The sequence below is a fragment of the Desmodus rotundus genome, chromosome 10, assembly GCF_022682495.2.
Source record: "Desmodus rotundus isolate HL8 chromosome 10, HLdesRot8A.1, whole genome shotgun sequence".
In the NCBI taxonomy this organism is placed as follows: Eukaryota; Metazoa; Chordata; class Mammalia; order Chiroptera; family Phyllostomidae; genus Desmodus; species Desmodus rotundus.
In genome coordinates, this window is record NC_071396.1 from 63,373,585 (window position 1) to 63,387,216 (window position 13,632).

Genomic DNA, 13,632 nt, shown 5'->3' on the forward strand with positions numbered 1-13,632 from the left:
ATTTTGTATTGTTCGGGGAAACAGGTGACACACTTATGAAGGGAAGCAGATAAGCAGAGTGCCATTATTTTGATTTATTGCATTCTGAAGTACCATGGGGGATGGCCTGAGAACAAATCTGCTTTTTTAGCAGTTCTAAAGCCTTATTACCTGAGATTTGCATTCTGGGGGGAAAAAAATCAAGCCTGAATTATCAATATGTACATCATGAGATTTGGGTTTTGGCCCCAATAGAAGAAACTGTACTAACCTGAAAAGGGTTATAGAAGATTAAAGAAAGAAACCAGCTACACACCAAATCCTGGTAGAAGATGTGGGTTTAACCAGAGAGCCAGACAGTTTAGCAGAACACCTCCCTTTGGGGTGGTTAAAAATGCAGGAACTTGATGCAAGTGCAGGCTGCTCAAGGCAGCTTCCTCCCCAGGGATGGGCTGCCACCTTCAGCATTGCCAGGAAGAACCAGTCCTTGGGTCACACTTCTCTGTCCTCTGCTCCCTTTCACTTATCATCATCCCGCCCATAGTTAATTGTTTGTAAGGCCTGAGCTATGAGCGTAGCCATTTCTCGGGTGCCTGCAGCAACCACTCTGCAGGACATGAGGTCGAAAGGTCCGCCTGAGGACAGAAGAGGAGAAGAGAGTATCTGGGTTACTGGATAGGGCAGAACTGTCCCGGATAACAACTCAGCGTGTGCACATTCCAAGGAAAACAAAGCTTCCAGGCCATGCTCAAGGCTGGAAACAAACAGTATGGTCAAGACGTGAGCCTGGCCAGAGAAAGGGGTGATGCCTTTCAGCATCTGCTCCACCCCAATATGAATGCAGTGGAGGTGCCATGAATCAATGCTGTTCTGCAGGCTGTGCTGGGAGAATGTAATTTGAGGCCCAAGATTCAGGATTGAGATTCCAATGATTGATTAGACCAGGAGAGGGGAGAGGAGTTTTCAACCTCTACACTGTGAGGGTGGCACTCGGGACCCTATGAGTTGGCTTTTCTGACTGGCAACACAATTGGTTGCTGTGGGGACCAGGCAGCTGAGGGTGGACAAGGAAGCCCTGTGTCCTCCTGGGGGCACGCACAGGACTAATGGTCTTGCCGGGGCCCTCTGTGCACACATGCGTGCTTGCGTGGTTAAATCCAGTGCCAGACTGGCTTTTAATCTGAAACTGGTCTGCCTGGCCTTGCCATCTAAGGCTGATACCTCTTCACTTTATACTTTCCTCGTAGCTCAGTTGAGGTCTTTCGAAGGAGATAAAGGAAAAAAGTAGAAATCAAATGACCAAATACCCCCCTGTATATACCCAATAGTTAAAAGGGAGCCCCAGTGTTTCTGCTAATAAGCTTGGGTCTACAGAGCTAGGAAAGAATGAGATCTAAAAGAATTCACAGAGCCTTTGATGGGTTACTCCTAAACATTAGGTGAGCGATCTGCCTGAAGCTAAGTGGACGTAACAGGGGCAGCAATGCTAAGTGGGGTGAGATTTGCCTAGTGCGGTCAATCACTGGGACAAGATAACTTCCAAGCAGAAGTACAGGTCATCTTTCAGATCCTCATAGGGCACCCACACTGTACACCATGCTGACCCAATGTCGAGCCACCGGGCCATGGGGATACTAGCCTCCTCTTCGTCACCTGGGGAGCACAATGCCTACTCTGCCATTCTCATCGGATTGTGTGCTTAGACAACTGTCAAATGTTATGTAAATGGAAAGCAGTGGTAGTATATTCTGACCCTAGGGTATATTTTCATGTCTAGAGGCACAGAGTAGGAAGGTAGGCAGGGTGGGAAGGCGTTAGACCACTGTCTTTCCAATGCCCTCTCATCAGTAGAGAAGGAAGTGAGCGATGTTCAATCTGGAGGTGTTACTCGGTCTAGTCTCTGCTGTCGTGACTCCGGGGATTGAGGGCAAGCCAAGGGTCCAATGGGTTCACCTGAGGTGTCCATCACGATGCCACCTGCTTCTCTGATGATGACAGTAGCAGCAGCCAGATCCCAGCAGTGCAGGCCAAACTGGTAATAGGCATCTGCGGCCCCTGAAGCCAGGTGGCAGAGTGCCAAGGTGGAGCTCCCGATCACGCGGACCCTGGAAGAGAGCAGTACACATGTGAGTGGCACTGTGCATAAATTGGACTGCTCTTAAACTGTGCATGCTTACTTTATCCAAAGTCACTCCGTCTGCTGAGCATTCCCAGTCATTAAGCATGAGTCATGGGCTTCTACCAACAAGTTCTAGATTCAAATCTAGAGTCCAGTGCAGTGCTGCCCAACCAAACTTTCTGTGAAGATGGAAACATTCTGCGCTGTGGTAGCTCTAGCCACCTGTGGCTGTAGGGCACTTGAAATATGGCTAGCACAACTAAAGAACTCAATTTTTAACTATATTGAATTTTAACTTAAATTTAAATTGCCTCTTGCAGCCCGTACCTATAGCACAGACCTAGATGGAGGATGGGAGATGAAGAGTATTCAATTGGACTTGGATGTATTTCCCTAAATGTTTACTGGAGAAACATCATTTAAGAAGGGCTGTAAGTACACACAGGATGGGCTGGATTGGTGGCTACAGATCAGTTCCATGGCTTCTCAAAGTTGCTAAGAAAGGAACAAATGTCCCCTATCTGTTTCCTAACAGCTGGCTGCATGAGCTCCCATACTGAACGATGGAGCACCACGTGGCTTCCCTGGGCCTCAGCACAGGCTGCATGTGTTCCTGTCACAGGGATCTTTTCTCTTTCAGCCCCCAGGGAGTCTGTAGCAAGACTGTGTTTGGCACGGCTCTTTCTTGGCCCCAGGGTGTTCCAGGAACTGAAAAGTCATACCCATGAGCTTTGGCGTGGAGTAACCTCTCCATGTTGCTCAGGAACAATTTCAGAGTAGCAGGGTCACGTTTGGGACCGATTTCTGTTAGAACCAAGGCCTTTGAAAGATCTGCAATAGAAAAAAATATCCCATAATCAGAAAAATCAAGTCTTGGTTCTAACTGAAGAGTCGGGGTTTTCCCTGAAGCAAACGTTAAATATCAGAGTCTCATTCCTTCTAGAATAAGTATTTTTTGAGAGTGGTTTGTGCTATAAAATTTTTCTGATAGCTATGTTGAAAAGTAAGGACACAATTAACAGAGGGAAACAAAATTTACACTCTATTTGATCATTATTCCTTTAAAGTTGCGTTCTGATTCAGATTTCAGAGGAAGCAGATTTTTCAGTTCTCTCTTTTCAGGAATAGTTAGCATGAGAACTGGAAAGGTTTGGTGTCTTATGAAAGCCCCCATCATTTGATCACAAATAAAAACAAAATGATTCCAAGCCAGGACCACCCAATATTTGAAGGAAAAAAAGGCCTTATCAATTAAATCTGTCTTTAAAAGCCATTCTTCAACTGCTGGGATTAAAAAGATGGAAATACCATTACCCCTGTGGAGAAAGCAACTTTTAAGTAACATCTTTGGAAAGGGAGTCTTCAGGAATAATCACGTCAGCATAAAGACCAATGCTGTAGCTGTGTGGCCTCCTTGGCACAGAGCAGTGAGGTGCTTACATCAAGCCCTTGGTTCCTGTGATGGGATTGGAGGACTGCCTGTGCCAGGAAGCTGGCACATGGGCATGGACGGATGTGACCGAGCTCCCTTCCTGCGCCTGACTCACTGGTGGGAGACACAAGCGGCTTGTCCTTGCCTGGCCACATACCCAAACACAACGAAAGTTAGTCTGTCATGTCTCTTCAGGACTGTTGCTCAGGCATGATCGGCCAGCCACATCAGGTGTGTTCAGATAACACAACAAAGCCACTTTATGAAGTAGAGGGAACACGCACTCCACAAGTTACTGCACTCAATGGGCCTACTCCCACATTGAAATCTGCAAAGTCATCTCTAAGGGACCAGACGACTGTGAGAAGGCAATCTCCTCTTGGACAGTATCTGTACCAAATTTCCCCCTTTTCTTATGTCAGATGCTCTCATTTTATAATTTAAACACTCTCTGAAAAACCACTTGGCTCCACATCAAAGCTACCTGCCTTTGGGAGGCCTGAATCAATCCTCACCAGGCACACCCAGGACTAAAGCTGAGCTAATGCACCTCCACATGTGCAGTGAGAGTGCATGGGCACTGCCCACAACAAGGGATGAGGGGGCCAGGCAGCTCCATGATCTCCATGGGCAGGACCCAGTTAACCCCAGCATCTGGGCTATAAACTCAGATGGCATGTTCCCTGGAAAAATAGACTTCTTGTGAAGAAAAAGATATCCACAGGGCCAGGCACAACAGACATTCAATACATAGTTACTGAACCAATGAATGCTTTTTCCCAAATACTGGCGTTAAAGAAATATTGATAAGAGTCTTCTTGCTTGGGCTGGGTTGTTAAATTGCTAGCATTTTAAAATTTATTAGAAGAATTTGTGGGTTAAGTAGAATTTTGTTGGCTAGCTTAAGAATCTAATCACTATGTACAACACTATTTTGGTAGGAATGAATTCTGAATTATAAATATTAGCTAAAATATTCCTTTGAATGATAACATATTGCAATTTGGGGAGTGCCCATTATATTAAAAATAAGAAAGACATTAGATAGTATGCATGTTATTTTCGCCAGGGAAAACAAGGAAGCAGGATGAGTAGTTTCAGAGGAGGCCAGGGAAGAAGATGGAAGTGAAGCTGCAGTGGCATCTTGCCTAATCGTACTTCTGATTTCTTTACCTAACTTCAAATCTTACATATACCCACATGTGTACATGAACATCAAATTTTTACCATTTTTAAAATCCTCAACCAATGATATGTTTATTGATTTTAGAGAGAGAGGCAGGGGACAGAGAGAGAGAAACAGTGATGTGAGAGAGAACCATCTACTGATTGCCTCCTGCATGCGCCCTGACAAGGGATCGAAAGGATTGAACCTGCAACCTAGGTATGTGCCCTGACAGGGGATCGAATCTGTAATCTTTTGGTGTATAGGACAATGCTCCAACTAACTGAGCTACCTGGCCAGGGCATGAACATCATATTTTAAAACATAGTTTTACAGGTTATTTCATTACTTGCTCTTTGATACAGCAATTTACTGAGTGCACCTTTTACCATCCTTCTGTACTTGTAACAACTGAATGTTATTTTAACCAATGGAAGAAGTGGTTTACTATCCCCCCCAGATAAACATCTTTAAGTCTTGTTATTGTAAACAATGTTATCTCTTTTTCTGTGTAGATTTGTGCAGTCACGTTGATATATTTTTCAGGATAGATTAATAGAAGTGGGATTTCTTAATGAAAGTGTGCATATTTCAGATTTTGATAATTACAGAAGACACTGAAGATTTCCCCCAGGAACTAGAAAGTCAGACAATCAATTTCCATATGGAGAAAAGCACCTACTTTTAATCAGGTTCATGAGATGTGACTACTCCTCAGGCCAAGGCCTAGTCCAATCTGTCCTTATCAGAGGGAGAGCCTGGCTGTAGTGTGAATAGAGGAAGTCCCCAGAGTGTCAGCCTAGACAAGCAGATACCCCTACATGCAGGGCTGGTGCAGGAAGAGCAGGGATTCTCAAACTAAGTGCCATTGGACTATTTCACAAGGGAAATTAAGCAAAGTGTGGAAACAACAATTGCTCACATCTTACTCTCTTCCAGACACCGCCATGTGTGCTTTCAGTCCTCCATCACATTCACTGTCTCACTGTCCTTGTTTCACAACTGAGGAGACCAAGCTCAGAAAAGTGACCTGCTTGAAGTCATGTAGCCTTAAGTGGTGGGACCCAGACTTAAACTCAAGCTTGTCTGGTGATATGTAAAAGAAGGGGTTTCTTTCCATAGTTTTAAATTCGTGAAAAGATATCTCTGGATCCAGTACCTTCCGCTTCTTCTAGCTGTAATGTATCTATTTTTTCCTCACTCTTGCTAAAACATTTTTTTCCCAAATGAAATCAAGAACAGAGGGAAAAAAGTCTCAGTGCTGCCACCTGCAGGCAAAATGCTTTACTGTTTAATTTTGCTCTAGATAAGGAAAAATTATCTCTTCTACTTAACATCTTCTTATATTATGATTATTCCTAATTAATTATATACAACTACTATGATTTTTGCATTTTATTAGCATTAATGCAATTATATATTTTATCATAACATTTTAGTTTTTAATCAAATGCTAATTATATTTTTAATTTAAAATATTCTGTGTCTTTGTGAGTGTGTTTCTTGGGAATGGAGAGATATTGTTTAATGGGTACAGAGTTAATGGTTGCACAACATTGTGAATGTAATAAATATCGCTAAATTATACACTTAAAATGGCTAAAATGGTATATTTTATATTATATATTGTATATTTTACCACAAAAAATACTAATAGATTTTGAAGTAGGACATCTCTGTATACTCTTTCCATAAACAGATTTTATTTAAGGTGAAAAAATGTAGCCCAATAGTTTGACTTCCAAGAGTTTGAAAACCCTTTTTCTAGTTGAATAGTTAAAAATACCCAGAGTATCAAAGAGAAATTTTACAACTTAGAGGCAAGGGAAACAAGTTGTGTATATACACTGAAGTATGTACTCATGGAGAAAGAGGAGACTATGCTTTAAGTCTGGAAAATATGCCCTCTGGGCACTAACTGGTTTTGCTGCATGTAAAGCTCCTGAAACAACACTTATACCAGCATGTATTTTTATACACATGTCCTAATTCTTCTAGACTTCTTATAAGCCATTACAAGCTATTTATATAAAAATGAAATTTAACTTTATTTAACTTAGAAACGTAAGTACTAAGAATGAAGCCTGGTGGCTGGAGGTGGAGTAGGAAGAGGGGATGTGGGGGAGAGAGTGCCTAATGGGTGTAGGATTTTACTTTGGAGAATGTAATTGTGCAGTCCTGTGAACACACTGCCACTGAACTGTTCACTTTGAAATGATTAGTTTTATGTTATTTGATTTTCACCTTAAGAAATTAATTTTAAAAAGCAAACAACTTGGAAAAAAAAAAGTATTGCTTAGAATCCTGGGGAAGACAGAATTGGAAATCTATGCAACAACCATGTAGATTTTAACCTCTTTAAACATCCTCTGATAAAAACAGACAGAACAACTAGGAGAGAAAAAGTCAAAACTATAGACATTATCTTTAAAAAACAAAGAAACCTGTATTGACAAGGTATGGCCAAACCCCAAAAAACAATGGGTGTGGCAAACCTCTAGCAGCTTCAAGACCACATGGTCTTGTGACATCAGGAGAAGGAGAGGAGCATCTAGCATATATTGGACCCGAGAACAGCAAAACCTCAAAATCACCAATAGCCACTCACTGGAAACCAGCTTGGGCCAATATGAGAGGAGCTGTGTACACATCAATTCATGGGTCTCTGGTATGGGATGTGGGGTAAGGTCTGAAGGTAAGGAGCTGACCAGCCCTATGACCGCTTATAGCCAGGGCCTTGTAGGGCAGGTTCTGAGTAGAAATGTATGGGAGTGAATTCCAAAGTCACTACACAGGGACAATAGAGGCAAAGGGAAAAGAAGATCCAGATAATAGTGGAGGAGGGAAACAGAGAAAAAAAAAAAAAAATCTAAGGATAAGACCAATATTTTTGAACACTTCACAAAAACAGAAAAAGGAGCTCTAGAGCTGTGAAAGTACAAAAACTGCCCCCACCCCAAGTTCAGGAATAGAGATTTCTGATAGAAAAAAGGAAAAGGAAAAGGAAAAGAATCCTGGTTAAATTCCATACACAATTATCATAAGAAAAAAGTATCAGGGCAGAAAAACATCTTTCCAGACAATCAAAGAATGCCAGAAAGATTTGTTCACAAAACAGAAATAGCTTTATGTAAAAGAAATAAAGATTATAATATTGAGCATCAATGTTAATTGAAAAATAAAATTTAAAAAATAAAAAAGAAATAATATATGAAAAGACAGCAGTGTAACTCAAAAGTAGAGGGAACAGAACTTAGTAAAGAATCAGAAAACATTTCAGATGAGAACATTAAACTAAAGAAATACAGAATAACTCAATGTATCATGCTTTACAAAAAACAAAGAATGAATAAGAGAAGATTAGAAAAACTGATGAAATAGATGAAAAGGATTCAAAAGAAAGTAATAAAGACAAGGTTAAGCAGAGAAGACCCAACATACAAGGCAGTGGGCTCCCCAAAACCCGGAATTTGTTTATAAAAAACTGTGTATTTATTTTTACATGCTTAAACTCCAGTCACCTTCAAAGTACTCTCTATTTAGTGCAATGCACATACTGAGACTTTTTTCCACTGCTCAAAACAATTTTTGAACTCTTCGATTTTGATGCTTTTTAAGTGCTTCTGCCGTTTTTTGTTCCACCTCTTTCACATCAGCAAAACATTTCCCTTTGACGACATATTTCATCCAGGGAAACAAAAAAAAGTCCCTCGGGGTGAAATTGGGTGAATAAGGAGGGTGGGGCACTGGGGTCATGCTATTTTTGGTGAAAAACTGCTGAACACTTAAGAGTGGTATGGGCAGGTGTGTTCGTAAATCACCCATTATGAAATGGGCAAACACATTGGAAGTCTTCAAAAAAAATTCACTGAAGCCAAATGCAGCTTCTCACAACAATGCCAGCTGGTACACTGATACAGATGGGTTCCAAGAATACTCACCTAGTGGGGGAAGCCTGTATTACAAGAAGCCCACCCTCCAGAAGATAATTCCATTTTGGGGGGGTTCCCACTTGTACATATAATAAGAGACCCAGAAGGCAAAAATCTAAGCAAACAAATTTGGAAATAAACAAGTACTGAGAACTATAATTCAAGAAAACTCCTAAATTATTTTTTTAAATATTTTACTTATTTATTTTTTAGAGAGGAGAAAAGAGGGAGAAAGAGAGGGTCCCCAGCAGAGGGCACGTGAGAGGCAACCACACATTAATGTTTCTCTCCCTCTCTTTCTCCCACCCTTTCCCTCTGTCTAAAAAATAAATAAATAAAATATTAAATAAAAAAGATAACGGGTGAGGATGTGACAACTAGAATATGATCACCGATTGTGTTGTAGTTCTGGAGTAAAAGAATATCATTTTAAAGAATATCATGATATATTGGAATATACAAAGAGCAGGGAGAAGAGGTTACAAGTTTAATATTAATGATAATAGGGAATCAATAGACAATAACTCCAAAAAGAGAGGACTAGGGATATTATATAAATATTCTAAATCAAAGATAATTATTACAATAAAAATATAAACCTTTCTAAACACCAAAAATTATATGAAAACAATAAAAGCAAACAAGACAGTTGCTTATTTTTTTAAAAGAATAAAATAAAAATGGACCAAAAAACTATTAGAATTTTTAATGGTTATCTATAGGGTAAAAAGGACAAGGAAGGACATAAGCTAAATTTCTTTGAATATATTTTGTATTATCGTTTTGACTTTGGAACCATGCACTTAAAAAAAAAATTACAATCAAATCAATTTTACAAAAGTAATCCTTCTAAATCAAAAATAAAGTAAAACAAAGGTATCTAAGTGATTATCTTCAGTTGGTGGCATAACCTAAGGGAACAAAGAACCACTTCAGAGACTCTCACAGCAATCTGACCCCAGGCCCTAGTGGGATATTTGTGAAGGACAAAAAAAACTCCAAAAAGACAAAACAAAACAACATAAAAAAAAAAAAATCCTTCAAACTATTTTTAGTAATCATTTGTTAATAGTAGGGCTAGTATTATATTCTGAAACTGATAGGTGTATGTTGTAGGATAAAGCAAACATGGATTGTGTGACACTATTAAAATTCCTGGTATCACTGTGCATAGCGATTTTCAGCATGGGGCAGAGGAGACATACATAGAAGTGTTAAGTAAAGACTAGAAAACACCAGTATGACTCATGATGAATTTCATATTATAAAACAACTAAATTTCCTAGGAGCTATAATGACTGCTAGAACCCAGACTGGGGCTCTGAAAGGCCATTTTCCATAGATGAGATAAGTGGCAATTTGAACACTGACTGGACACTTAATGATTTTAGGAATGATTGTTAATTTTTGGAGGGTTGTGATACTGGTATTGTGATTATGTTTTCCAGAGAACTGTCTGCATGTTTTAGAGATCCATACTAAAATACTGGCTAGAAATTGGAATCATGTTTGGGATTTGTATCAGAGAATCGTATGGGGGAGCTGGGAGTTGACTGGGGGTATGGATGAAGCAGAATTGGCCACGAGTTGGCAGTAATGGAGTTATGTGATGGGTTGTGTGAGTTCATTGTACTTTTTTGGTATGCTTTGTAGATGTTTAAAATTTTGCCAAGTAGGTAAAATCTGAAGAAAAGGCTACTAATAAAATCCTGGCCTCATCTAACCCTTTACCCCGATTCAGGGTAGCTTTTTTTTTGTTGTTTTTTGGAGATTTTGTTTTTGTTTTTGTTTTTGAAGACATTCCAGAAAGGTGTAATAGGAACTGGAAAAAAAGCAAAGAAAGCACAGGAAAAAAAATCAGTGGTGTTCATTTTAAGGGCTGTTTCCTCCAGAAATGCATCTTAATTTTAACAATGGGCTATAACTGATCTTGTGCAAAGACTCAAGTTTCTTCTTTGATAATGACTATTGCTAATCTTTTGACTTTCAGTCAAGATGGTGGCACAGGTAAATGCAGTACTCACCAACTTCTACAACCACATCAAAATTACAACTAAACTGCAAAACAACCAGAATTCAGAACCACCTGAAACCTAGCTAGAGATTTAAAGAAGAAGCCACATTGAGTCTGGTAAGAGGGGAAGAGATGTGAATGGGCCTGTCCTACACCCACGTGTAGTGGATAAAAATTGGGAGGGATTTCAGATTTGGAGGTCCCATTGAGGAGTGAGAAGTCCCAGCCCCACACCAGGCCCCCTAGCCCAGGGTTCTAGTACCAGGAAGAGAAGTTCTTATTACTTCTGCCTGTAAAAACTGTCAGGGATTGTGGCTGAAGGAGACAGAGGGCTTCTGCAGTCCCATGCAGTTCCTCTCAAAGGGCCCATGCATGGACTTACTCTGATTTATTCCCTCTGAGCTCCAGCACTGGGACAGCAGCTCAAAAGGCACCAGGACATATGGGGAAGAAATGCATTGTCCAGCATCAGGGCAAGAGCTGAGGGGACAGCTTTCTCTCAGATAAAAGTCCTGGCGGAGCTGGCAGATGGGCACCATATCTGGTCTCCATCAACCTGGCTCACACTGTTCCCTCCACCTCAGTGATTCCCTGAGACCCTGCCCCAGTCAACTTTTGGGCCCACCCAAGCTGTTTCCAGTGGCTTATCCATATGAATGGCCTGTCTTGGCTCATGCTTCAGACTCTCCTAAAATCTCTCAAACAAGCAACTTCTGGCATCAGCATGCCCACTACCTGTCGCTAAATGGTCCCAAACCCAGCTGTAGTGACAGCCAGCCTTGGTTTTTCAGCTTGACCTCTCCTGGTCACCTCCAAGCCCACACAAGTAGCAGTCATCTGCAGATTGCTTTGTAGCTCATGCCACGTAACCCTGTGTAGAATACAAGTGGTGGCTGACCTTGGCCTGAACCTCCCAGGAGGTCCCAGAGTCAGCACACTTGGTGGGCAGCTTCAGACCATGTGGAAGCACCGCTACCTAGCCACCTTTATAAGTGACACACTCAACGGGTGGGTTCAACTGGCACCAGAGCCCTGCTGAAGTAAGTCCTGCTCTGTGGGGCAGGCCCTGGAACAACTGATCCTCCATGGTGGTCAGTGGTTGCAGCCAGTCCATATCATTGATAGGCCTGGGGATACATCCCTTCCATTGGTGTGTCAAAAGCAACCAAGGCTCAAATATAATAGAAGGGTGTACACGGGGCAGGACATGGGGCAGGGGTGGGGCATTCCTATAGTACCCAGCTTGAGTGACTGGGGAGTCTGTGCCGCTGGACCCTACAGGACACCTACTTATAAGGCCACCCTACCAAGCCCAGAAGACATAGCAGCTCTAACTAATACATAGAAACAAACATAAGGAGGTTGCCAAAATGAGGGGATAAAAAACATGTCCCAAATGAAAGAACAGAACAAAACTCCAGAGAAAGAACTGAACAAAATTAAGATAAGCAATCTATTAGATGCAGAGTTCAAAACACTGGTTATAAGGATGTTCCATGAACTTAGTGAGAACCTCAACATCATAAAAAAGTACCAGTCAGAAATGAAGGATACAATAACTGAAATGAAGAATAATTTACAGGGAATCAACAGTACAGTAGATGAAGCCAAAAATCAAATCAGCAATTTGGAATATAAGGAAGCAAAAAACACCCAATCAGAAGAGAAAAAAGAATCCTCCCCCCACTCAAATGAAGATAGTGTAAGGAGCCACAACTTCATGTCTACCAACATTAGCATCATGGGTTGCGAGAAGTAGAAAAGAGAGAGCAACAAATGAAAACTTATTTGAAAAAATTATGACAGAAAACTTCTGTACCCTGGTGAAGGAAATAGACATACAAGTCCAGGAAGTGCAGAGTTCCAAATAAGATGAACCCCAAGAGGCCCATACTAAGACACATCATAATTAAATCCCAAAGGTTAAAGACAAAGAGAGAATCTTAAAAGAAACAAGAGAAAAGCAGTTAGTTACCTACAAGGAAGCTTCCAAAAGACCCTCAGCTGATTTCTCAACAGAAACTTTACAGGCCACAACAGTTTGGCAAGAATATTCAAAGTAATAAAAAGCAAGGACCTACAACCAAGATTACCCAGCAAAGCTGTCATTTAGAAAAGAAGGACAGATAAAGAGCTATCCAGGCAAGAAAAAGTTAAAGGAGTTCTTCACCTGTGAACCTGTACTACAAGAAATGTTAAAGGGTCTTCTTTAAGAAAAAGGGGGGAAAAAGATAAAAAATATGAATAAAATGGCATTAAATACAAATCTAACCATTGAATCTAAAAAACAAAAGAAGTGAACAAGCAGGACAGAAACAGACTCATAGATAAGAGAATATTTTGATGGTTGCCAGATGGGAGGGGGGTTGGGTAAATGGGTGAAAGAGGTGAAGGGATTAAGAAGTACAAATAGGTAGTTACAGAATAGTCATGGAGATGTAGAATACAGCATAGTGAATACAGTCATTAATATTCTAACTATGTATGGTGTCAGGTGGGTACAAGATTTATTGGGTAAGTTATATAATGTCTAATCATTGGTATGTACAGCTGAAACTACTATAATACTATATGTCTACTGTGACTGAAAAATAAAAAAATGATTAAAAAAAGATAATGACTGATTTTTTGGGTACCATGTGCCAAGGACTTTGCTGAGTGCTTTCTATATACAATTTTATTTAACCCTCAAAGTTTTCATTATCATCATATCACTTTATACATGAGGACTGAAGTTTGGATAGGTTAACTGACAAGCCCCAGCATTAGAAAGTGGTAGAATTGGGATTTGAAACTAGGTCTGCACAATGCCTAAAGAGTGTACTGATAAAGAGTATACTCCATCATTTCCCATAGAAACCTAGTCACCCATTAAATAGAAAATGACCAGGTTGAAACACTCACTAGACTTTGTAAGTCAGATTAAAAAAAAAAATCACAGCCCTGACCAGCGTGCCTCAGTTGGTTGGAGTGTTGTCCCATAGACCAAAA

At 40.6% G+C, this 13,632-nt stretch overlaps 1 protein-coding gene across 1 annotated transcript in view; it reads right to left on the bottom strand.

The window, feature by feature from the left end:
- Nucleotides 1-59: 59 nt before the first annotated feature.
- The window catches only part of IMPA2 (inositol monophosphatase 2), a 55,394-nt gene continuing 41,821 nt past the window's right edge, over nucleotides 60-13,632 (bottom strand). The window contains exons 6-8 of the mRNA XM_024580418.4: nucleotides 2,821-2,929; nucleotides 1,933-2,084; nucleotides 60-614 (exon numbers count right to left, since the gene is read on the bottom strand). Coding sequence (XP_024436186.1) covers nucleotides 499-614; nucleotides 1,933-2,084; nucleotides 2,821-2,929 — 377 coding nt within the window. The 3' untranslated portion in view covers nucleotides 60-498. The remainder of the gene's footprint in view (nucleotides 615-1,932; nucleotides 2,085-2,820; nucleotides 2,930-13,632) is intronic.